Source organism: Aplidium turbinatum, chromosome 11, assembly GCF_918807975.1.
Source record: "Aplidium turbinatum chromosome 11, kaAplTurb1.1, whole genome shotgun sequence".
Lineage (NCBI taxonomy): Eukaryota > Metazoa > Chordata > Ascidiacea > Aplousobranchia > Polyclinidae > Aplidium > Aplidium turbinatum.
The window spans coordinates 17926640-17953250 of NC_137482.1; the positions used below are offsets into that span (position 1 = coordinate 17926640).

The following is a 26611-nucleotide window of genomic DNA, read 5'->3' on the forward strand; positions in this document are numbered from 1 at the left end:
AAACATGATTTTCCATTCAGGCATGTTTTAAACTTTTCAAGGTTTTGCCACCTTTTCCCTGTTCATTAACGTGCTGGTAGGTCTACATCGATTTTAGTAGTTAGTATCTTTTTTGTCCCAGACACGTTAATAATGAAAAATAAAATGATTGATGAACATTATATTGAATTAGGCCATATGGTTTAGAGGTGGCTAATGTGATACTATGCAGTGACAATGTTTGGCATTGTTGGAGATTGATTAAATGCAATGTAAAAATTCAATTAGCTTTAAGTTCAAAGTAATTATTTGTGAAAAAAGAAGCTTAATTAGAAAAACAAAAGTGCATCAAAAAGAGTGATACAAAAAATACTTGTTCATCAACAGGATGAAGATCTAATGTTTCTGATTTTTCAAAATACTAAAAAAATGATTGGTGAACTTTCTAAGCTGCATTTTCTATAGTTGCAGTTGGATAAAGCATCACTTGCTCATTGGCCTTGTCTGAAAATGAAGAATTAAATATATGATGTTTATGATTAGGCTATTAGTACATAAACCGTTATTATAAATCAAAGCTAATACAATTGCTACTGTTTTAAAAATCTTGACAAGAACTGGATAGATATGTAGCTTAAAATGTTTGCAATTTTTATGCCTTGTAATGAATGTTCTGTTTGCTTGCATTCTTTGCTTATGATACTTTGAATACTTTCCTTTGCAGGCCAAGGTACTGTGAACTATGTTTTACATATTGTGATTATAAATCGGCAGTTTGTCAAGTGCTGTTATTGCTACCTTATGCCACATGCAATAAAATGGGAAATTTTATTCAACAAATCACACCGTCTGCAGATGATGTTGCTGCAGTTGGTAGTGGTATAATTGCTCAAGCAGAAACTTTGTCGGAAATATATGCGGTAAGTTTGATAACAAATTACATCCATGAGAACTTCGTAAACTTAACTAGCAGCTTAGTGGTTGGCTGAACAAAGGGGATTAGTTACTATGGAGCAACTTCAATTTTTGCGTGAAAGTAAAGAACTAACCTGTGCTGCATTTGAATGGTTGAGCTTTGGTTAAGAGTTTGCTTTGTTGCATCACAAGTATACAAAAATCTTTACATACACATAATTTTTATTTTTACATATTTGAATGATTCCTTGCTTTATTGATAGGGCTATTATGTTGAAATGTTACAAAAAGAAACAAAAAATGCTAGTTTTGTTTTAATTTTCTATGATTATTTTTTAATTTTTTCTGGAGATATTGCGATTGTGCTAAATATTGTTTTATAGTATCTTCTTTTGGTTTAAGTTCTTCTGTATTATAAAGTTTAGATGTGTACCATATTATAACTGCTATCTCTATATATGCTGCGTGTTTTTCATGTTGTTATATTTGAAAATAGTGCATTCTATGATAAGCATTACAAAAATGAGCAGAGTTCACACACAAATGATAGCATTTTAAACCAAGTCTAGTTTTGTTCATATTGCTGGGCCTCTTTTTTATGTAAACATGTGTACTGTATTTTCAAATGCCACAAGAGACCTGATTTATGAATAACTCCTTTTAATTAAAATTTAAGATGGTGCTTTGCAGCAGCTTGCTGTAAAATCTATTGCTGTCTTGTGATTAAAAATTTTCTACAACATGTAATTCAGTGGGAGATTTGAGTCTTAAAAATGCATGAATATGCAACTTTAAGTTGTGGCACAATACTGAAATAGGTCATTGTTGTATTGATTGTTAAATTAATTGAATATGTTTTTTATAACTTAGTTAGTTCAGCCCCCTACATTCAACTCAAAGAAACGTGGGCGCTTAGTGGAAGCAGCTGCCAAAGCATTCAACACCAAAAATGTTGCTGATCTCCATGAGGCAATACGGTAAGTTTCTATTAAATGCCTCTAACATTTTAAACATGCACTTTTGTGAGACTTACATTTAATTTAAAGCATTGTAGCCTATGTTTTCAGTGAGTACACAATAACTACATTTTATCACAAGATATTATATATTATCTACATTTTACTCTGATGTTTAATTTAAGAGTGTATGTTTCAGCAAGATTTGCACATACCCTGGCCATTAAAAAATGGATGTATTGTATACTCCCACAAGTTTTAGCCTACTTCATATTTCTGAGAAACTATTTTATTATGATAGGTAAATATTATGTTTTTATTTACTGCTCTGGCAGTATGCAGAGAATTTAGTGTTGAATTGGCAATTATATATAATATAAAAATATAACCTCCATATTAATTTTTCTTTCCTGAACTTTCATGTAATTTTTAGAGATGTATCAGATTTTGAAATCAATTATGGCTTGTAAAGCTCATAATTCTGCCCTGGTTTTAGGGGCAGTTATCCAAGAAACACTTCTTCAACAGATTGATCAGCTATGGTCTCCCTTAGGCTACAAGTACAAACTTTCTCCATTTTGTTCGGTCTTTTGTTTTCAGTAATAGTTCTGGCATGTTTTTCAGTCTGTAATTTGCTTGATCTTGTCAGAATATTTTGTTTTTGTCATTTATATTTTGTTTATTTATTTGCCTTGCCCTGCACTATCCCAGCCAATACCGTATTACATTGTCCAACGAGTTGCTTTTGCAATGTATTGCAATTTTTATTGAATTTGTAAAGAAATTCCAACTTTTGAAATCACTTAGGCCTATGGATTTTAGAGCCCTTAATCCCTCCCGAAATGTATTGGCAGTCATCCAAGACCATAGAGATGACAAGTTTATTTTATGAGAGCATGCTTAACTACTGCTTCTGGTTTAGTTTTGAATCTTCATCCTCAAACTAACAAAGCCTTGATAGTTTTTTTCTGGTAGTTTCGCATACTTGTAGAGGCTTTTGATGCAGGGCCAGTTACCGAGTGTGGCAGAGTGAAGTTTTCCGATTGTTAAAGAGATGTTGCCAGAAAATTATTCCATCCCCTAGGTGCCGCTGAATGGAGAGTGCAGTCTTGAAATGCGTTTCTCAAGCGCACACCCCAAGAGCCGAACCAGCGCCACGTGATCTTGAGTCGGCAGCATAACTACTGAGCTAACGGGGCGGACGATTTCCGATCTATTGTTAAGGGAAGCCTGTGCAAAAATGAAAAAGTTGAGAACATAGCAATTGAAGAGCATGAAACTGTTCAAACTATATAGCATATATCTGCGGAAGAGGTCCCTAGCCATTTATAAACTTACTACTGGGGTTCCCTGCCAATGCATTTTTTCAATTTCATTTCAACTTGATGCAAAAGTTTTGTTCTTAGTACCAAATTGAAGGTAAGGGCCTATGGAACAATTCTGGTTCGAGTGTCAAGCTGTCAGATGAAGAAAAACAAAATCGCCGCCAAAATCCAAGATGGCTGCCAATTTCCAGATTTTTTCACATTATGCTTCGTAACTTTTATACTATTGAACCTAGAATGGTGATTTTGGTCTCGAAACCTAGGTTTGCATGTATGAGTAATTCAATTAAAATAAAATAAACACGATTGGAGCAATATGTTTTCTTATATTGAGTTAACTTCCAAATAAATGTGTAACAATCTTGTTAGTTCTGCGTTAGAAGTACGAATGACTGCGAAATAGGGAAGCAATGCAGAGCAGACCAGACAGTTAGTCGAAGGCACACAAGAATGCAAAATTTGTACATCAATACAGATTCAGCTCGTATAGTTTAGATTAGAGCAGTTAAGGCAAAACTGTCCGCACCAAAAAGATGTTTAGCACGCAAATAAGTCATTAACATTAGCACATAGCCACATAATTCGAAAACTGGCAGGCTGCGTTCAAAAGGTTGCCAATCCCTGGTTTAGGGTCATAAAGCAAACTAATCACAACAGAAGGCTTGCAAAATTGCTTGAAAAACTCTTCGAAGCAATACATTCAATAAGAAAATGGCTAATAAATTAAGGAAGGCTCGTATATTGAAATAATTGTACATTTTATATACATGTCAATATTGAAAATTGTTGTGTAGTCCAGCTATTTCTTGCATGTGCACTTGCACTGGCGCGTGCATTTTAACTTAGTCTTTACGCATTTGCACCGAGGGCAGGTAATTGTGCAAGTGCACTTCACATCTAGATGGAAAACATCCTTGATGAGGGCAGCGTGGTCCAAATGGGAAGCAGCTTGCCGTCCTCTTCCTTCCACCCATGGTCAATTGGGTTGATGACAGGCATCTTGGACATGTAGGCTGTTGCCCAGATGCTTGCTTGGAAGACACTTCTTTTAAGATGTTGATCCAAAGCATCACTAGTTGGGGGAATTCTCTCCACGTCCCTAGTTGTCTGTGAGAACAACTTCATTCGGACAAGGTCAACATCATTGTCCTCATTTGAGTACAGTCTACAGACAAAGCTTTTTGCCACTTCCTTCAATCTTGGGGATGTTTGGAATAGAGTGTCGGCAATAGTTGCAAATTGCTCCATAAGGGATGGAACTTCGTGCATCAACGTGCAGCAGGATCGCTCACCCTTGAACTTGAAGGAAGAAGTGCTGTCTGATCCAGTGAATGCATGGAAAAGGGCCATGGCTTTGCGTATTGTCGTGCCTAGGTTTATGGCAATAGTATTAAGGGAGATCATTTTGGTTCTCTTTCCCGCTTTGAATGAGATCCAAATGTCTGCTGCCGGGTTCAGAGCCTTTATGTGATGAAAGTTGCTCAGAAGGATTACCACAACATCTGTGTCTCCAGTATACACCATCCCAATTAACGAAGATTGGGGGTGTGGAGGAGATGTACTAAGACACGCGTCTCAGCTTCCTCATGGTTGCATTGATTCATTGGTGGACCGTTCCCAACATGGTGGACTTGATCACCTGCAGTGATGTAGACATTCTTGTCATTTGGGAACTCTTCTTCCGTTATCTTCGACAGGAATGTGAACAGTTCCTTCTTGTTATCAACATTCGCTAGAAACTTCTGCCACTTTCTTGGGATTTTGGCAGTACCAGATATGCGCTGTCGGATGCCTGTTTCTCGTTTTTCCCTTGTGCCTCTTTTGATCGTCAGTGCACGATACTGGTCCCAGAAAATGTCTACTCTTGTCGATCGGTTCAAGTCATGGCGAACTCTTGGGCAAAATACCTTGTCGAAGTATGAATCAAATGTCTTGCCTTGGACAGTTGTACCAGGAAGTGAGTGTATTAGTACTCCACCGTCAATAATAATGAAGTCGTAAACATCTGGCGCAAGTAACTCCTCGTCGACAGAAATTGCGCTACTTGCACTGGCTTCCGTGATATATACCAGCAAATCTGACTTGGTACAAGAGTTGATGGACCCTTTAGAAGACAACGCAGGTGGGTATAGGGAAGATTCGTGCTGAAAAAACTTCTCCAAGTTCTCCCCGCGGCTGTCTTATACAAGAAAAGCTTGCCCAAAAAGCTCTGCGTGACGTTTAAAGTGCTGCATTTTCAGCTTAATTGCTGACTTTTTTTGTGTGTTCTTCTCATGATAGAACACTAAGTTGTTGCGTTTGATCGGCGCTGTAAAACGTGTGTCATTGGAGTCAAGCACATTCTGTCTGAAGTTATTGTACTGCTCTTGTCCTAAAGACTCGACTTTATGGACAGATACAGCAGCAACCGCCGATTCACACATCTTTTCATCTAATATAACCATGTCTCCACTGAACTCCTCAAAAGGATTCCCACTGCTCAGCAACACCTCCATCAGGTCTTTAACATGGCGTAGAAATCGGTGCTGAGATGCACATCCTTCTTCATGATAAGGGAGTTCTTCTTCATCATTGTCGTGAGCATTTACATCACTGAACTCCTCGATGACACGGCTGATTTCTGGGCCAGTCAATATCAAGCGTTCCAACGTGTCACGATTCTCAGTGAGACCAATAATGCCACCAACTCCTTTCACCCTTTTGTTGGCTTGCTCGTGTGCTTGATCGATAGGTAAGTGATGAGAAACGGTGATTGCTTTGAGTTATTGCCCAGTGTCCCATATTAAATTCTTCCTGGATGCTAAGTAGAAGACCTTCCAGGTCTCGGATAAAGATTGGAATCCACCTTGCGTAATTGTGGTGGTCTAGAGCAAAGAACAGAGGCGCAAGTTTCTGCAAGGTATTAACCATGAGTTCTAACTTCCTCTCCCAATGTGCCCGGATGAACATGAATATGATCTGTCGGTACTTGTGTATGAGTAGCCAGAATTTGAACGTTGGACTCTGTTGGGAAGCTACAATGACCCAATCCTCAAGAGCCATCTCGGTTCCACTGTCTTCGTATGCTCGTTTTAGAAGGCTGTTAAGTACCACTACAGTAACTTGATGGCCATATCTTGTTCTCATTGCATTGGATGCTTTCAGAAAAGCTGTGGCTGCTGCTTCTGTCTTCACTAGCCAAGATTTTCTCAGGGTTTCAGGCCATCCAGATCCACGCAGAAGATCTCCCATGGTGCTCCACAAAGCCATCTCAATGTGGAGCCCACCTAGCATAATCACAATTCTTTTCTTCCCCAAAAATGTCAAGGAAGGTCCACTGCATTTTTTTGGCGATGTCATAGAGTGGTTGATCCACTACCAACACAGGGACTTGGTGTGGGTTGAGGTGCTCAGTTGTCTTTTTCACCAGTTCCATTCCATGTCGAATCCTATCTGGAGTGGTGGCTTTTTCGTGGAAAAGTGGCAAGAGGGCTTTAATGCATTTTTCCGGTTGTCCAACAGAATCTGATCGAGCAGCGTGGTAGGAAGACCACATCGCTGGAGTGTGCATTTCTGCATCGCAATCCATCAATAGGATGTTATTTACTGCAGCCATCCATGCCTGTTCGTGATGTTTCTCCTCATCGAATGAACTCGTTATCACTAGTTGCGGATCTTTTCTCGAAGGTTGGTGAACAAGATTTCGGCCCACTGGTGGTACAAACGTATACGAACGAGGCAGAATGGGTTCACTGTTGCGGGTTCCTGTTTTCTGTGAATTGATTTGTAGATATTCTTGGTGCAACCCAGGCGTCTGTGATGAAGGAAATTGAAATATTGAAATATCAGTTTCATGAAATGATGAGCTTGCAGTGCGTGACGTGGGATTGTGATCCAAGTTATCCAGAGCTGCCACCGTGAAAATGCCCTGACGTAAGTTTGTAGGACAAACTATATCAGTGTTGTTCCTTGCATGATCTGCAATCGCCTAGGTGCAAATTTAGATTCAATGCTGAGGACTTTCTTATATGACACGCTCAGAGCCAAACTGTGTAGCAGTTGTACCAGCTTCCTGCTTCTTGTTTGGGAATGCAATTTCAGGGCCAGAAACACTGCAAATGGAGGCTCACAATTCAAGTTCGCAGAAGGAAAAGTCATATTTAACATGGCCAACTGACTCACAGAGAGAATCTTTCTGGAAGTCTCTTGTACTGGTAATGATTTGGGTTCTTCGAGGAGTTGACGAAAAAATACTTCATACGTTGTGGAACAGATGATTCTTCGCAACCATTGGGAAATGAGCTATCAAACCTGAATGCAGTGTCGTGATCCAAAACAGCTTTACGGAGAACCGATGCTCAAAAGGTAGAAGCTGTCTTTGCTAGCGCAAACTTCTAACTACGTTGGTTCAACGTCAAGAAACACAGAGTCGAGAAAATGTAAGATTTTGCTGACGCACAAATAAACGACCAAACGAAGCGGCGTTCACAAATAACAACACAATATGGGCATTACGTAGCTCGTCGTTGAGGGCAGTCAGTTGAGGTCAGTTGCCTAAAAAAAACTCTGTTTATGGCACAAATTATCCACAGGGGTTATCAATCAATGGGGACATTCTCTTTAAATGCTAGAAACAAAGGAAATAATTTGTTTTCCTTGCTATGAGTCGGAGTTACTTAGACATCGACTTCCGATTTAGAAACTAAAAAACAATGATATAATAAGGGTGCGAACAGTGAACGTAACATTGACATAGATTCCTAAATCACCACTCTGTCCTCCAATCATGTTTATTTTATTTTTATCGAATTACTCATACATACAAACCTACGTCTAGAGACCACAACCACCATTCTAGGTTCAATAGAACAAAAGTTACCAAGCATAATGTGAAAAAATCTGGAAATTAGGCGCCATCTTGAATTTTGGCGGATTTTTTTTTTTTTTTATCTGACAGCTTGACACTCGAACCAAAATTGTTTTATAGGTCTTTACTTTCAAACTGGTACAGAAAACAAAACTTTTGCATCAAGTTGAAATGACTGAGTGCCTGGGAACCCCACTATACTGCTTTCTAAACGAAATATATGTGAATGACCAAATACAATCTGTGAATTTATTACCTCTAACATAACCTACAATTATCGTCATTTTCTTTCACTTTCAGAAAAGAGTTCAAAGACTACATTTACAATAATGGATATGGAGATGATATTCCTGTGAAAGTTTTAGTTGAGCAACGGCACAAGGAGAGGAAAAACAGAGATTTGAAGAAAGAAGAAAAAAGCCTTGGTTTGATAACATTATGGCAATCCAACAATGCCTCTTCAAATTCTCGTTTTACTTACACTGGATCAGGTACAGTATGTGAATATGCAATAGTCATCAGTCATGTTCTTAAAGAGATTTCTTTAAAGACCCGAAAGTAGCCTAAACATAGCCTGCAACAGTAAGCTATAAACGAAAACCTTTTTTACGACTTTTGTTCTGTTCTATATTCATCGTAATTGGTAATTGCGTTGCAATAATCAGAAATGAAGCTGATATATGTTGGTGCCAACAGGGAAAAGAAAATGTTGTTGGAAAATCGATCGTCGAGGTGCATTGGGTGAAACACCACTCCATGTTTGTCTGCTCAACAATTCCGAAGTTCATAATCTTCTTGCGCAAGAAATCATTAATGTCTACCCTAACTTGTGTAAGTTCTGTTACTTAAGCATTAGTGAGAGGAAGCATAACTATTATTTGCGTCAGACAAAGCTGTCAAAAGGCTAAGGAGGCAAATCTTTTTCGAGCAAGCTAGATGGCATCGTGCAACTGCTGATCGTTTGTGTGACCTGATATTTATGGCTTTGTCTTTAAGTTTATGTTTTATTTCTAGAAATGGTTAAAAATAGTTGGATTAAATTAGTGGTTTTCAATTTTTTTGTAATCAGGAAATCCTTTTGAAAGAAATGTCATGACAATTCAAGTGAGTTTATTGCAAAACTAATTTCAACATTTCAACTATATGGTATCGAGATACATTAGGTGAAACACCACATCACGTGCGTCTGCTCAGCAATTCCGAAGCTTAGGATCTTCGAAAGTAGAATACTGAATATTTTAAACACCGAAATGAAGTTTGTATCAATAAAACTGAGGCTATCTACCCAGTCAGCAAAGTTTTCCATTTTTGCATTGTTTCAACATCTGCTGAATTCATCATCGGTAAGAGTTTATAGTGTTTAACGTTTTGGTGACGTGTCGCACTCCGAAAACCCAAAGAACTCACCATCATAATTGTTATTTCAGTACATGATATCTATCTCGGTGATGAATATTATGGCGAGAACATTCTACACATGGCTATTGCCAATGAGAATATGAAGCTGTTAAAATTGATACTTACGAAAGGAAAAGAGGTATGATTGGTTGGTTTGAATCTTTATTCTCGGACTGACAAAGCCTCTGATAGGTTCTTTCAATGGTTTCGCATACTTGTAGAGGCTTTGAACTACTGACGCAGGGCCAGTTATCAAGATTGACAGAGTGAAGTTTCCTCTTGTTATTGCCTGTGAATTATTCCACTCACTAAGATGCCGCTGAATGGAGAGCAGTCCTGAAATGCGTTGTTCAAGCGCACACCCCGAGAGCCGAACCAGAGTCGCTTGATTTGGAGTTTTTTTCCTGTACAAATCGGATGCTTAACCACTAATGGGATTGATCTGATGCAGTACTTGTTTTGTTAGTGTTGTGCTTAATTGTATCATTGAATACGTATCAACCCAGACAGCAAATCCGTCATTTCTTCATTGAATTAATGTAGGAATGACGGATTTTACTGTCTGTGAAAGGACTACGAAATCTCTTCACAAACTTATTCTCGGAAACTGTGTGTGCTTGTAGATGCCTTTAAGAATCGTAGTCAGATCAAAACAAACTAATTGTTTAAAATTATTGCTTGTGGTTAAACTGTTGTTGTCTGCACTCTACCCATTCACTCGGTCCTACTGCTACTGAACTACTTTGCTCCAAAGCCTGGATTTGAACTAGGGTAAATTTATCTTTCTACAGTATTTTTTTTATGGGCAGATTTTTGCCACTGGATGCATTTTGAGTTTTAGTATATTGTCATAGGTAGACATAAAGTCATGGTCTTGCAATCTGCATGCCAGACTACTTCTTAAAATGCATCCAGTGACAAAAATCTGCCCATAATAAAATGGACAGATAATTTGACCCTAGTTCAAATCCAGGCTATGGAGCAAACCCATTTATTGTCATATTGAGTTTTAATTTATTGTCATACAGTCATGGTCCTACATAGAAGTAGACATACAGTCATGGTCCTACATGCCAGACTATTTCTTAGGCCACAATGTGGTTTATTTAAGCACTTTTAATCTGGTAACTTATTATACGCTTTCGTTATAAATTTACGAATATGTTTTGAAGATATATTTTTGTGCAAAAATCACACTCAGAGAAACGCCGAATAACTGATTATCTTGACAAACTATGCTGAAATGAACGAAAGTGTGTGACTGTGCAGTCATATGTTGACATCAGCAGACACGGTTTATGTTCTTTCATGACAGGTTGGCTTAAACCTCAATGAGAGATGCTGTGGGAAATTTTTCTGCCCCAATGATCAACAGTTGCGAAGACGTGACTCCGAAACTTCTGAAATCATTGAAGTTCCTCGAGAAACTGATTACAAAGCGTAGGAAAATGCTTTAGCCTACGTACTTGCAATGCAATGGAATTTTTTGTTATAACGTGTAGGCTAAGGATGTTGGAGTTTATCTTAGTCGCTGCATAGGCTACTCTATGATGAAGGCCTAGTTAGCAATCTAATCGACCTTTGATAAACTAGATAATGTATTTGGAACCCTAGTCGGTAGACCTAACCCTATTGTAACCGGGCAGTGATTTTGGTAGTTCATCACTAAAGTAAACATAAATGTAGTGAAGTTTTTATAGTAGAAGGGAAACGAAATATGTATTTGGCTTATCAGAAGATTAACAAAGGATTCTAATTAGCCAAATTTACAATTCATTTTTTTTCTACTATAAAAACTTCACTACATTTAGGTTTATTTTATTCTGACGATAGCTCCTGAAGAGAGTCAGACGAACCCCTGCAGCTTCGAGCTATTAGCAACATTTTACTTGCAATTTTTTAGTTTTTTACCACCAAACAACTCTTCAAGTTGTTTACTGTCTGACATAGGTACACTTTCTAAGGAGTGTAGACCTAGGCTGCTTTTAGCGAAGTTGTTTTGTGTTTCACTTGCAATCAATGTTGCAAATGCAATGTAATTTTCAATCTTTCTGTTGTCAGGTTGGTTTATTGGGGAGAATACCCGTTGTCCTTTGCCGCTTGCTCTAATCAGGACAATTTCGTTCGACTCTTGTTACAAAGTGACGCTGATTTGCTGGCTCAAGACAATAATGGGAATAACGTCTTACACCTGATGGTCATCCACAAAAATATGGTAACGGGTTCACTTGACTCGTTTTATGAAGCTTCAACCACGTTTATTCAATCATAGGCATTTTCATAACCATAACCATTTCCAACTCACGTTTGCATCTTGTTTGATGCTATGTGATAAAATGGTTTACGGCAGGGCTACTCAACTGGTGGACCGCAGTCCGAATCCGGACCTTATGGGTGTTTAAGGTGGACCTCGGGCTTCTGGAAGAATAATCTCGCTGCCATATTTTAGGACCTCTTTAAACAGATTTCCATTAGGGAAAAGCAAGTTTTTGTGATTATCCAAGGAGCTGGTGGCTTCGCCCCCAGACCCCCCAACGCTTTGCCGTCTTCTCTGATGTGCGATCCACACAGCTACACTACAAAGAAACACAATACATTTTTCCTTTCTTATTTTTTTGTTTGTGTCAAATAAAAATCCAAGTCGTGTTACATACTACCTGAAAAGTGTTTCGGTGCTCGTAGGCTGTTTAATTTCCGTGGGTGCATATGAAATATTCACCGGACCGCAAAAATATTTAACTTGTCAAAATGGACCTTTGCTAACATTAGTTGAGTAGCCCTGGTTTACGGTATGCTTTCTCAAAGGAATTCAATTGTATTTACCATTGTGTGGTAAATACAGTTGAATTACCACTATGGGTTTGACTCTCGCCACTGATATGTTTTTTTTTTGTGAAGATCGCGCACTTTGCTTGTTGTCCATATACGAATAACCAGTGATTCAATGAAATCTTTTTGTCATTAGATATTAATAGGCAATTTTAGTATCGCATCATAAAAACTCCTATTCTAACCATTGTGTTTAGTGTGGTAAAGCTATTTATGACTGTTATCTATTTTCGCACAAACGCAATAAGGTAAACTTTGGAATCTTTGAAAACACTGCTTCACAATACTATCGCTTTCATAATTTCAAACTTTTTGCTTTCAGGAAATGTTTGATTTATGTTATGATAACGCTGGTGACAAGCGAAGCAAGCTGCTGGAAGCTCGCAACAAGTAAGTTCCAAAATTATAGGTTTGAAGTGAAGGATTCGCTTGTACTACAACGGCCTAATTCTTCCTTTCATTTTCAAATAAAGCACTCTGACAATGTTAGTTTGTTGCAACAATGGAGAATTATTCCACTTGACTTCACTTTTAAACAAGTGACTTCACTTCTCCAAAGAGAATATTTTTATCATGATCACTGCCGTCAGCCATTTCAACCACTTTCACAATTCTATTGTTGTCTTGTGATCGCCTGTTTAACAATTATTCAGTTGCAGCAAGTAATAAGATAATGCTGAAGCACTGAAAACAAACTTACTCCTCCTTTACAAAGTTTTAATAAGTTTTTATTTCCCCAATGTAAAACCTCTAGTAAAGACAGTTGAAACAATCATTTCGTTGCATAAACTGACAGCTGTGTGTTTTTCAGGCAGGGTTTAACTCCCTTAACGCTCTCAGCCAAGCTAGCCAACAAAGACATGTTGAATCACATTCTCGAGTTGAAACGTAAAGTTGCTTGGGTGTTTGGTGACGTCACATGTGCTCATTATCCTCTTTCAGATATCGATACGGTTAGTTGAACTGAATCTGTTGTGCATTGTGTTCTATGTCACGTGGCGCTTCTTGTTCAAGTACTCGCCGATCCTCTGAACCGCTGTGGTTAAAAAACAACAATGACAACCTTGTCATTCGGATAGCTATTTGCTGCTCCAGTTTCCCACAATGCATAGCAGAGATCTTCTTCCGGCTTTGTTTTTGCGATGTGAGGTGGATGGTGCTGATTTTCGATTTCTTGAATGATCTATTATGCGCATCTTTTTCCTTCAATCTCACAAATTTCATACTTCTTATGCAGTCTCTTCTTTTTTTAGATCTTTTCTCTTTCCCATTATCAGTTACTCAATAGTATCACGTAATCATTGTGTTTCCTTAAAATGCCATTTTCAACACAAACTTGTTTTAAAAGCTTCTTTCGCCGGCTTCCCACATCCATCTTCTTTCTTACCTTTTCCCTTTTTGATATTAGCTTTTGTCGTTATGTGGAAAGAAAAGCGTAGCATCTTCATTTCGGCCACTTCCAATGTCTCGCTGTTCTATAGTGAGTAGTCACAGGTAGTGCTGACACCAGGAAGATCTTCTTCGACTTTGCCAATCTGTTCTTACTTTTCGTCGAACTGCTCTTTTCCTCTTCTTCTCTCCGCTTCTTCTCTTTCGTTGACGTAGTGCCACGTCGTCTGCACACCGGATTTTTTTATGGTGCTTTACAATTTTTTCAGTCCAGCAAGTCCATGATTATTGCCAAAACAAACGCACTCGCACAATATAACCTATGTCGTTTTTCAGCTTCAATATTGTTGGTTGATGGTAATAGTGAACCATGGTATTGTATATTTGATGCAGTGTCAAATCAAGACACGTTGTGAGAAAATCACATCATTGTACAAAAGACAACGGAAGACTTGCGTCATAGAGCTATGTTAGAGTTACGTGAAGAAATGTAACCATTTTGCTCATTGCGATAGCCTTACGCAATAACCAGAGGCCGTGAGCATATGTACAGTGCGCGCGCAATTTAACAAGCGACTAATATTTTGTGACAGTTTTACGTCTTTTCTAGATAAATCCAAAAGATGGCAGCATCAATACAAACAGTGCACTGAGCATCATCTTAAATGCTGAAACAAGCGAGCATCTGTCAATGCTGGATGGATTGTTGTACCAGTTACTTCACGAAAAGTGGAAGCAATACGCCAAGATTAAGTTCTACCAAAGAGCATTTTCATTTTTCCTGTTCCTTGGACTGTTTGTAGCCGCAGTTTTTTTACAACCTCCACAGGTAAGTCAAGGAGCATTGAGCATAATTCGCATTATTGCTGCTTATTTCTTTAAATACTCCGTACTTTTGTGTAGGTAGCCCGATGTTCTCCAAGAAAGTTGCTATAGCCATATTTCATCGCTGTCATGCGTGATACAGTCATTGTTGCCGAACAGCTTCATAGCCAAACACTAATTCAGCTGCAGAGTCAATGCAGCATCAGCTTCGCTTTCGTTAATAATAATTTCATCACAGTTCAAGCTTTTGTCGGTGAAAAAGTATTCTAGTTTGTAAAACTTTGTTACTTGTTTACCAATAAATGAATGCACTAGCTGGTAAGAACTGACTGTTACTATCAACCTTTGTATTTGATACATTGTAGGCTACGCCTGTTCGAAACGAACTTTTTTTTAATTGAAACGAGATGAAATTTTTTTCAATGAAATTGAATTTGAATCGAACAAAATTAAAACAAATAATATTGCTTCGAAAAGAAAATTGTTATCTCAAATCTGATACAAAATACACTATTTATGCCACCATGTTGTTCAGCCTCGTATCGTTCTGAATACGGGCTCGGAGAATATCACAACTCCAGTTGACGATTGCTATCTGCTAGCAGCATCCGATGGGTCACAAATTGCTCGATTTGTTTGTGAGATACTGACTGTTATAGGAGCAATCCTTTATCTTATACTAGCTAGTCTCGAAGTTAAAGATGAGGTGAGAGAATAAGTGAATGAATAAAGAAAAAGTTTTGATTTTATTTCAAAGATTTGTACTTGAATGGCGTTGCCATATAATTTTTGTTTCACTAATCTATGCGAGACATCAACACAATACTATGCGAGACATCAACCACGAGACATCAACACGATACCCGCTGAAACCAAAGGTCATTTATATTGTCACATACTATATTTCCAATTTGTCATATCAGAATTATCTACCAAACTGATAGTCCTATATACAACTCTTTACACAATGCCTTTTGTTTGCTTGCAGCTGTGTGTATCTATGTGTAATGTGTATAGAATGGGATTTGATGTGATAGCTTTTCACTGCAAGTGAGGGCATCTGGACTAGGCTTGAAACTTGTAGAGGAAAAACATTTGTTTAAATGCGTCTTGATTTTTGCAGGGTTTCCCCATATTCTTGCACACAATTGTCAACGCTCCGATGAAAGGAAGTCTTCTCATCTCTTGCGTCTTAGTTCTAGCTGTCATACCATGCAGGTTTGCTTGCTCTGTTGTCGCGGAAAATGTCATTTTGACTTTCGCAATCTTCACTTGCATTCCCTACCTCTTTTTCTTCTGCAGGTGAGTGATATCGTTACTGCTGAAAACGAGTTGTTTCATTTCATTATAACATTTGTTATAAAACGTTGTTAAATGGGTCAACCAGTTGTTTACAGTGATTCCTCCATTTCTCTCTAAGATGCCAATGATGAAGATAAATGGAGGGGTCACTCCAGACAACTGGTCTACCCTAATGTTTCGAGATGAAGACCAGGCTTCTTTAAAGCCAAGTGGAGAGCGATAGAGAGAGTTGAATGAATACAAAAATATAATTTACAAATTTTAAACTGAATTCTTATTGCTTGTTGCAAGGAAAACAGGAAAAAAGTTGTGAAACGAAGTAGACTTGCCCTAGAATCTTGAGACGCCAACAAATGATGACTGAGATTTGTTGCAATTTGGTTCAAGAATTGTTAGTGCAATTCGCTATTACCACAGCGAACTCGCAGCATCAGGCTGAAACAGGTCGTTAATATCTTCATTGTGAAGTTGGTTCAAGAAGTTGTAAGTGTTTAAACGGCACTTTCTTAATGATTTGCAGAGGATTCAAGCTCGTCGGGCCATTCATTGTGGCAATCTACAACATGATCAAAGGAGATCTCTTCATATTTCTGGTCATTTACCTCATTTTTCTTATGGGATTTTCACAAGGTGAAGTCAATTCATCAGATAAATACTACTGTGTAAAACTGGTAACGATGACTGACTGAGTGACTTCGAATCATGAAAATGTGTAGCTCTAGTTGACCAACCGGCGACGACCATCATTTAAGGAAACTTCTGCGTGGTTTGGTTTCAGCTATGTACGTCCTGTTTCGAGGGGTTGACCATCCTTTGTTCTCTTACCCCTTCCTCTCTGTGCTGGGAATGTTTATTATTACCCTTGGCGAGTTTGGAGACTTGTACAGTGACTTCGATCAGACCAGAAACCCAAACGCAGCAAAGGTTAGTTTACTGGTTCAGACATGTTTTTATTGAAATCAGTCAATGCGCAACTGGTGGCCATACTCTTACAGAAACGTTGCGCAATTTATTAAACACTTAATTGGCATATTGAATCTTGCAAATTTTTGATATTTATTTTCTGAAAAGAGTTGCCACATAGATTATTATGAATCGTAGTGTTGCACTCGCGCAAGTGTCTTACTAGGGTACTCAAGTTGTTATCAAAACAATGCAGCTGCAGTAGACCTACTAAGGGATTGTTTTTGTAAACCAATGTTATACATCAACTTGTGTAGGTTGAGCTTGGTGGATAAAAATTGGTGCTTACCTGAAGCTGTCATCTTGCTGCTCTTTTCATTGCTTCCTTATTTTTTCCCTGCCTAATTGCTAAAGCGCGGTTCACAGTTCATGCGGCTAAGGGCTGCTGGCGAGCCAGGGTTGCGAGATACTAAAAAGCAATATATACCAAATATAGTAATGAAAAACATACAATAATAATGAAAACCTAAAAATATTACTCCAGTTCAGTTTATTTGTTTTTTTGGCGAAAAACACAATTATGCAAAACACAATAAACACAAATAATTTGCACCAAGTTTATACCAAACAAACAAAAAGTACATGCAAAAACTACGTTTTACACATTTCAACTGTCTGAATAATGTCAAATTTCTAACTTGAGAGAAAAAAGGCTTTTTGGCTAATTTTGATATATATCACTATCAGATCGAATAACAAATCTTTGTGCATGTCAGTACGTCCGCCAACGAGGCGTCGAAAACAAAGCATCCAGGGGTCCGGGAGGCCTCCCCCAGAAAATTTTGAAAAGAATATCTTAAAATTGCACATTCTGAGAGTACAATCTGTGTTTGATTCATAGGTCATCAAATTTCAACTTTTCAAATATAAAACCAGTTGGTTTTAAATTTGGTATATTTTTATTATTATTTCGTATAACGCTCTTCAGAATCTGGTAACTCTGACCGCACGATAATCGCATCTACTGTGAATCCACCTTTAGACTCATCAAACCTTGGCAGTAAGAACTCAAAATATATTTTTTATAGTTTGCGGTTATTAGGCTACTTGTGCCATTTTCATTTTGCTGTGTCTTCTTTAAATCGCTTGCGCAATAGAAATAGAGCGTTTCTAAAGATGAAGAATTGCAAGTAACTATAGACAGTGGCGGCTCGTCTATAGAAACTGCAGAACTGCAGCACCCCCTGCACATTTCAGAATTTTTTTTTTTATTAATTTCACGTTTTTTTTTTTTCTTTATAGATCCTACCGACTAGAAGTTTCATAATTTCTGAATTTTATAAATTATTATGATTTTTCAAGTTTTATATTTGGACTGCTCTGAACTGCAAACTCTGCAGTTGCGATCTTATAAAAGAAGAACAAACAGGAATGGTGACGTCATATTTGGCTGAGGTTGCTTTAAAACTGCACAATTCCGAACTGCAAATTTTGCAGTTGCCTGTCAGGCTAGCTATTGTTGCAAGTATACTTTATCGTTTTCAAGCACAATGTTAGGTGGCTGCGACTGATGCTTTTACATGGTTAGACTAATGTGTAGCTTCCATATAAAAAAAGCTATTTGTTATATCTCCTGATGTGTACATTGAAAATGAATGTGGAGCTATGCCGAAATAAACTTGATTGATGATGAGACTAGGTTATCTTTATCGTTCTTAATTAAATTTAAGCTTGGTTCATTGTTTACTTGCGATAATAAGTTAAGGTCAAAAATCTAGGGGTGTAGCTGTAAGAACAACGCAACTTCTTAATTGGCTAGATTTTTTATCAGCATTTTGCTGAGCAGGGTCTGCCATATTTACATTAATTCCACATCGCATTGTTATTTTCAGGCTGTGTGTTGATGGTTTATAAGTGCTAGTCTACTTGTGCAGCAAGTTGTAGACTGGTAGGAGGATAGGTTATAATAATGATAATGGTGTTGCAAGCACAGCAGTGCTTTTTCACCTTCATAACTTACGTAGCAATAAAATGACATGGGAGGCTGCAACGTGGTGCTGTCAATGTGAACTTTCATATACAAACAGTTAATAAAGTTCATGAACATTTGGAACCCTTAAAATTCTGCCTTGATGAAATACAGTCTTCATTAACTACTGATCAAGCCATTTCAGAAGCAACAGGTATTTTGCATTAACTTACCGACGAAAAATTGCTCTATTGGTTGCAGCTGTTTCATCAAATAATATTGAAGTGATTTTCAACCAATGAACCAAATGCAATTTCGAGATATTGATGTGTTGAAAGTACATGAATATATAAGCAATTTCAAAAGTGCAATTTCTGTGATAAGAAACTCAAAAGTACTGTGAGAATTCTTCAAAAACACTTATGGCTGAAGCAAAGGAGGTGTGTGACTGCATATGCGTTGACATAATGGCTAGATATTCCTTCACCAAACAATTAGTAGCTGCAAAATTGTTCAACGTTGAAGCATATCCCATCATCATAGAAAAAGAAAAGTTTGAAACTGAACTTGCAGTATTCTGCAGCAGGTCGGACATGCATGAATATTCTGCGTTATTTGAATTACAGTAGAATTCGCCTATAACGGCACCTCTAGGGGATTGCAAAAACTGACGTTATAGCCGAATTGACGTTATAGACGATAACTACCGCAAACTATTCCAAAACTGTCTTTTGATTAAAGAAAGAGGTGTATAATCCAGTCAGGTTTACTGTGTACCACCAAACTGACAAAAGTCACGCAGACAATACAGTAAACAAAGAAATTGTTTAAAACAAATAACCTACAGCGAAAGGTACAGGAAATTTGTGCAATATGGCTCGTTACATAGTTTATACAGTTACTGAACGTTCAACTGTTGCTTTCAGTTTAAAGGTCAGCTGCTGTAGAGCTGCTTTTTACACGTGATAGTTTTTCACGCGGGAAAAAAGTTAATTCGGTTAATTAAAGTCCTTGCTGCGAACGACGTAGCAAAATAAAGGAAGACATTCTGCAAGCAGCAGCGCTAACTGGATTAAAAGACTGACCGTTCGTGGTGAAGGTGATGGCTTGAAGTGACGTTATAAACGAACAAAAGACGTCTGGGGACCAATAAAGGGTGCTGTTATATGCGAATTGACGTTATAGGCGATGATGTTGTAGCCGAACTACAATGTACGTAAAAGATAGGAATTCTGCCGGGACCGAGCGAAATGTGACGTAATAGGCGAATTGACGTTATAAACGAAGCCGTTATAGGCGAATTCTACTGTATTGACATTTATTCAGAAAAGTAATTTAAATGATGCTCTCAGTGAAATTTCCAAACTGGTATAAATCCTCCTGACCATTCCTATGACCACAGCAGTGCCTGAACGCTGCTTTTCAACATTAAAAAGAATCAAAACTTTTCTGAGGAGTACCATCAATCAAGAAAGGCTCTAATCACTAAATGCTCTTGCCATCATTTCAATGGAGAAAAAAATTTTCGTCTCCCAGACATTAACGACAAAGTCATTTACCTTTTTGCTCAAAAGAAAACAAGAAGAAATGGATTTTGTCTATAAATAAGCTTGGTTTCAGTTGATATGGAGCAGTTTATTTGTAAGTAACTTATGTTTTGTAGTTTATCCCACTGTTTACCTAAGTTGTATCCACCCTAGTTAAAGCCTGCATAGTGCATGTGCAGCATGCACTGTAGGAACTTTGTGTCTTTTGTTTATTTGTTATTCATAGTAATGAAATAACCCATCATAATAAAATTTGTCAGGCAATCCACAAGAAATTTTGTATTTAGCAAAAGAAAAACTCTGCTGGATCATCCATGGCCTTGACTGAGTAACTCACTACTTAGCGGAGAGTTCAACTCGTCAATGATGCAAAACACCAATTTGGGAAAAGAAATGTGTAGACAATCAATGGCAATAGTTTTGTATTTATTTATTCACAGACACACATAATAAAATCTTCAGAAGACATCCTAAAGTTAAGTATGTACTGATTAATTAATCTTTTAATGTTTCGGGTTAGGCCTATTAATAGCCTATATCTAATTTGTTAAAACTGGTAACTATTTACTAAACAGTGCTCATATGTATATTATATATATGATACTGCAAATAATTTTAACCAATGTATATTGTATAGGCTAGATTGTCACTCTCATGTTGGACACTTCCTTGTTACTTGTAAATTAGGAGAAAGAGTCTGTTTTGAATTCATCGTATTTTTTGTCCCAACAATGATAGTTGTAGCAAGATCCCGATGTCAATTGAGCAATTGTGTTCAAACTGGAAATTGGTATTTTCGTGTTTAAATTTCACAACAATTTACTACCAGATTGCTTCTCCAACCGTTTTAAATATGTTAAAGAGGTTCACAGCCTGTGTAGGCTACAAGAACCATGATAATGATTCTCTAAACACTCCATACTTCTCAAAAACGCTTGTAACTCAGCATTCAATAGAATTCACAGGTGCAAAAACATGGAACGAATTTCCTTCTTCAATTAGAAAGAGTGATACAAAGTCACTTTTTGTTCACAAAACGGATAGGCCTACGCAATAGAAAGACAACGTAGAAAGGCTGTTTTTGCATTCTTACAAAGATTCCAGTTGAAATCCGAAATACTTTACAAAAGATTAGGCCTACCTAACAATAATATTGACTGCTTGTGCTGAATGTGCTGTACTTTTATGTTTGTAGATATTAATAGCAAACGCAACACTCCATAACTAACACGACACCAAAGGAGATGAGAGTTTCATTAACACCATCAGGACATCATCATCTACCAGTCATCCATTCCATCACCCACCAGGACAAGAAACAATAACTTAAACCGGATCTCAAACCTCAATCGTCGTAGGCTACTGTGTGGTGTGCAGTCGGACCATAGAAAGAGCTCAACATCTGCTCTCCTGGGCCACATCGAAACGAGCTTTTGCTTAAGAATGGGTTTCTTTATGTCCGGTTTTCTTTCTCCATCCTATTATTATTATTATGACTGCTCATCCACATCAATATTGGAACTGGCAAATTCAATCCACAACACTTTTCATTAGGCTGTCATTCATTACTACATGTGTGCTTGTTTATGTTTTATTTTTTACTGTTTGTTTTTTGGGTTTTGTGGCCGTGCTAACTAGACATAGCCTACTACATGATTTTCTATTCGGGCACGTTTTAAACCTTTCAAGGTTTTGCCACCTTTTCCCATTCATTAACGTGCTGGTAGACCTATATCGACTATTGTAGTTAGTAGTATTTTTTTGGTCTCAGACACGTTAATGACAAAAAATAAAATGATTGACTGATATTCATATTGTGAGCAAAATGTTTCCATCTATTCAGATTTCTTATTTTGCACCAACCTTTAAGAAAAAGCAATTTTTTTTATTTCAAGTTCTAAAAGTCCACATTTTCAACTGCTCAAAATTGTTATTTTTTGTCCTGAAAACACCAGGAATAGCATTTTAGAGCAGGGGTGTGCAACGTGCGGCCCGCGGGCCAAATGTGGCCCGCGAAGAAAAATTGTGCGGCCCGCGAAGATGTACCAATTTTGAATTGTGTGCGGCCCGCGAAACGTGTTTATAATTTAATTTAGTCTGGTACATCTGAACAATTCATTGTGGAGTGGATTATTGTAATTTCGCACCTTCTGTTAACCATTTTAGAAATTTCCCACCGGCCACCGCTAATCCGTTGTATTTAATTATTTGGAACGTCAAAAGATCAGAGGTGGAGCCCTGCTATTGTCTCTGGCTTTGTCGCCTTTTTATTTGATCTCTTGCTTTAGACCTTTTGTAGAGCCGGCTTGCGTCAAATTTAGCAGTTGCCTAATGTAGGCCTAGCCTATAGGCCTACAAGCAGTTGGATCAGAACAACTTCAGCCTAGCGGCCCATTCTTTGCCAAATTTGTTGAACCAGTCAAAATAGAAAATTTGTTAAAATTAGAAGTAAAAAAGTAGAGGCATTGGAAGAAAAAAAAATTGAAAAAGTGGCAATTGAAAAGGGCAAAACAAAACAATTGAATGAACTCAATGCAAGACTGCAGCAAAAAAACAGTATGCGAATGAGATGTATGATCACATAAAAGGCTTTATGAACAAATTACGACTTTGGAAAGCCACATACAGACAGGAAATATTTTCCACTTTCCAACTTTGAGAGACCATGGAATGCATCCTGAGAAGAAAACTGAATTTGCAGACCAACTTGAAAAATTGTTGTAGGCCTATGAATTTTTGGCTCGTTTCAAGGACTTTAAATCTCATGAACATTTGTTTGGTATATTCTCTTCGGCATTCAACACAGACATTGACAAAGCACCAGGTGATATCCAACTTGAACTGATTGATCTTCAAGAGAAAACGGATTTGAAAGCAAAGTATTTAGAAATGAATCTTGGCGATTTTTACCGAAAACATCTCAACCAAGATGACTTTCCACATTTGAAAAAGTTCATGGCTTCAAAAATGGCTCTTTTTAGCTCAACGTATTTGTGCGAACAATTTTTTCTAAAATGGGCGTCATAAAATCTCCCTATCGATCGGTTCTGACAGACGAACACTTGGAAAATGGACTTCGAATAATTCGCGTTATTGCTAGCACTTCCATTGAAGTAAATTTGGAAAAATCCGTGGAGGAAAGAAGCCAGCTGCAAACTTCTCACTGAACTCGTTTAAAGACTGTGTGACAATAGATTTAAATAGCAGTTTTCTTCAGAAATTTATACGTCTTAACTTATTATTTCTGCAAGGAGATCCCCTAATAATACCATATGAATAACAAAAAACTACTTTTTTGTGCCTGCAACTACTAGAAATCATATGTCAAATAAACATGCGGCCCTCGGTTTCACCCAGTTGTTTATATCTGGCCCTCCTGTAAAAAAGGTTGCACACCCCTGTTTTAGAGCATATAAATGTGCAAAATTGTCTGGGGGGGCATGCCCCCAGACCACCCTAGGAAGCTCGCGCCTTCGGCGCTCGTCTGTTTGTGTTACATTATTACGTCATACTTACCAACAAAATTTGCAGCACCCCCATCACCAAAGGCCACGAGCCGCCACTGACTATAGACTAGTAGGCCTAGCTTAGGCTACTACTTTTGTAACATATTCTTTTTGTGCATTTATATGCTCAACAATATAATTGCAACCCTATTGATGTTTCAGATTCTTTTCGTTGTGTACATGGTGTTAGTGACGGTTTTGCTTATCAATGTCTTAATTGCTATGATGGGAAATACCTTCAACAAAATAGCTGAAACTAGATGGGAGTGGCAGAGGCAGTGGGCGAAAATTGTCTTGGTAAGCGCATTGAGAAAATGTAATAAACTTTTATTTGATTCTATTTGAATAAGACCCTTCTGATGATCCGTTAAAGGTGAAACAGGCTGTTAAGGATTCAGATAGTAATAACTATATTTGATTTAATAAACTTCTATGTGCTTTGACTTATACGCGTTGATTTAATCTGATTCACTCGACTTTTTATAAGGAAAACGGCTACATGGAAATTCCTCTTTCTTGCAGGTAATGGAGCAATCTGTTCCTCCCGACAACCGTAAAAGAAAGCAGCGAAGATACTCATTACCCGACACAGACAAAGCAGAAGCAGAAAAAGAGAAACGATGGTTCGTTGTCAGAAACTTCAGGTTAGTGAAAAGGTCTCTGAAAACCTCCCTCAATAGTTTGATTGATTGAATCTTTGTTCTCGAACTGGGAAAACTTCTTCAAAACCTTAATCTTGGCAGTTTCGCATACTTGTAGAAGCTTTGAATCACTGACACACGCCCGGTCACCGAGATTGACAGAGTGAAGTTTCCGATTGTTGAAGTCTTGTTGCCGAGGAATTATTCCATCCATTAGAAGATGCTGCTGAACGCAGAGCAGTCCTTAACGTACATTGCTTAAGCGCACACCCCGAAAGTCGAACCAGCGCCGCTTGATCTTGAAGCTTCTTCGTTTACGAAGTCAAGCGCTAACCAACTGAGCTATCGAGGCAGATAAGTAATTGGTCATGGTCAGGCAACTTTTTCAACCTTTGGGTACGATTTTAAAGGAGGTTGTCTAGTTTGATTTCTACCTGTTAGCCTACTCTACCCTCAATAGATTGAAGCTAAATTCAGAACTCTTATATTTCCAGAGAGACCAAGACATCATCTTCTTCAGCTTAGAATTTGTCAAAACGATCATGGCGCATTTGTTGAGAAATCGTGATCTCAACACTGTCTATCTTGTGTCTATGCATCAGAAACCCCCCATAATCTGCAGTATTGTTTTTGAAGTACAATATTTGCTAGTGCTGTAGTCTATATGGTAGGCTGTGCATATCTATTTTCACAAAGAAGCACTTCAAATATTCACTAAGAGCGTATCAGCTTTCTCAGTTAATCAAATGACTGGCAATTTCCATGTTAACAATCTTGTGCTTTTAAATTGTCACTCGCAAATGTTTTCTTAAAATATTGTGTATTCTTATGTTTTAGATTACTGTGCTGAGTTAATTTAGTAGTAGGCTATGATCTTTTCTAGTGAAGTTCAGTTTTAATTCTAGTGGGCCAATGGCAGATTATGAGAATATGTAGGTCGAAGTTAACCTTCGTTCTGTCTCGCTACTTGCAAGCTCGCAATGCCGGCATGCCGTGTGGTCTATTAACTTATAACCAAGTAGTTTTAAAGCATCTTACTGCTTTATAGTATAGTATTCTTGCTTAGATTCTTATATGTTGCGATTCTTTATTTTGTAGATTGTAAAATTTATGCGATTTTTCTATCAATTTTTCTACATAACTTAAACGTTTTTTTTTAGTTAGTAGTATGCACTTTCTAGTTGTGGTGTGTTATGCAAATTTGAGTTAAAACCATCCGCCTTCACTTTGCTAAAGCTGTGGTCTAGTTGAATTGCACTGTTTTTGTTTATCTAGCTTTCTTTGACAATCGTGTTCAATTTACTCAAGAATTATTTTATATTGCAACTTGTTTGTTTAATATGCATCCAGGCCAAGGCTACTTGTCCTGTGTTAATGGTGTCTTCAGGCTTTTTCTTGGCTCAAGTTTTAGGATGAAACAATTTTTTTTAAACCGCTAATAAATGCTTTGTTACTCTAAAGACATCGTTAGCCTGAACTCAAGTCTTGAAATTTAATTTTGTGTGCAAGTAGGCTTTTAGCCTACGTAGATCATCCCCAGTTATTACCCTACAATAGCATCTCGAATAAAATAGCTATTAATTGGAGGGCAGTTAGCCATTGTCCATCAATGTTCAAAACTAACAGCGCAGCAGAATTTTTCAAAAAAATACCTAAATTTCATCACATGTGAACAAATTTTTGTAACAAAGAGCTGAGAAAACGACTTCATCCTCTTTGCCACCGAGTGTGACACGAAAATTTCCACTTTTTTGTGTGGAATATTCGTTCAAATATGCTTAGTTTTAGAAGATAGATAAAAAAAAATTATCAGTAGTTTTGTAAAAAAAAGCACATGTCCGTTTTGTCCTGCCTTCCTCTATAGCGTTGTTAAAACAAAATAAATTAACTTAACTAGTTTCGTAATAATAGTAGGCTAATGTTATGGTTTTATTTATTGTCGCTCTACAACAACTAAAGTCTTTGACAGGACTCGTGTTTAATTTTATATCTGGTTTACGTTGTTATCACATTATTACCCGATATATTCTCACTGCATTATACAAGAAAGAATACAATCGATACCGTTTTTAAAGTCTTTGTTTTTACCCGACCTTAAATCGATCTCTGATCTACCAGCACCAGAGCCGAAGGTGAAACCACTCGGCCACTAAGCTGGTAGACAGTTTCGTATGGCAGCCTCATACAAATAAAAGTAGCTTAAAAAATCAATTGGATCCGTTATCACAATTCTTGTTTGGTTTATTTTGAATCTTTATCTTCGGACTGAAAAAGCCTTGAT

At 37.6% G+C, this 26611-nt stretch overlaps 1 protein-coding gene across 1 annotated transcript; it reads left to right on the forward strand.

Annotated features, from left to right (window-relative positions):
* Positions 1 to 713: 713 nt before the first annotated feature.
* On the forward strand, positions 714 to 25829 carry LOC145779422 (transient receptor potential cation channel subfamily V member 6-like). Its single transcript, XM_082591008.1, has 17 exons — positions 714 to 899; positions 1765 to 1871; positions 8322 to 8512; positions 8718 to 8852; positions 9449 to 9558; positions 10735 to 10859; positions 11481 to 11634; positions 12571 to 12638; positions 13060 to 13201; positions 14248 to 14466; positions 14998 to 15168; positions 15586 to 15764; positions 16285 to 16394; positions 16543 to 16688; positions 23852 to 23986; positions 24212 to 24333; positions 24825 to 25829. The coding sequence occupies exons 1-17, from the start codon at positions 798 to 800 to the stop codon at positions 24853 to 24855; spliced, it is 2247 nt and encodes a 748-aa protein (XP_082447134.1). The 5' UTR covers positions 714 to 797; the 3' UTR covers positions 24856 to 25829.
* The last annotated feature ends 782 nt before the right edge of the window (positions 25830 to 26611 follow it).

Coding starts and splice junctions, on each gene's coding strand:
- LOC145779422 (XM_082591008.1), top strand. CDS start 798: ATGGGAAATTTTATTCAACAAATCACACCGTCTGCAGATGATGTTGCT. Junction 12,639..13,059: donor CTGCTGGAAGCTCGCAACAA/GTAAGTTCCAAA, acceptor TGTGTTTTTCAG/GCAGGGTTTAACTCCCTTAA. Junction 15,169..15,585: donor GTCTCGAAGTTAAAGATGAG/GTGAGAGAATAA, acceptor TGATTTTTGCAG/GGTTTCCCCATATTCTTGCA.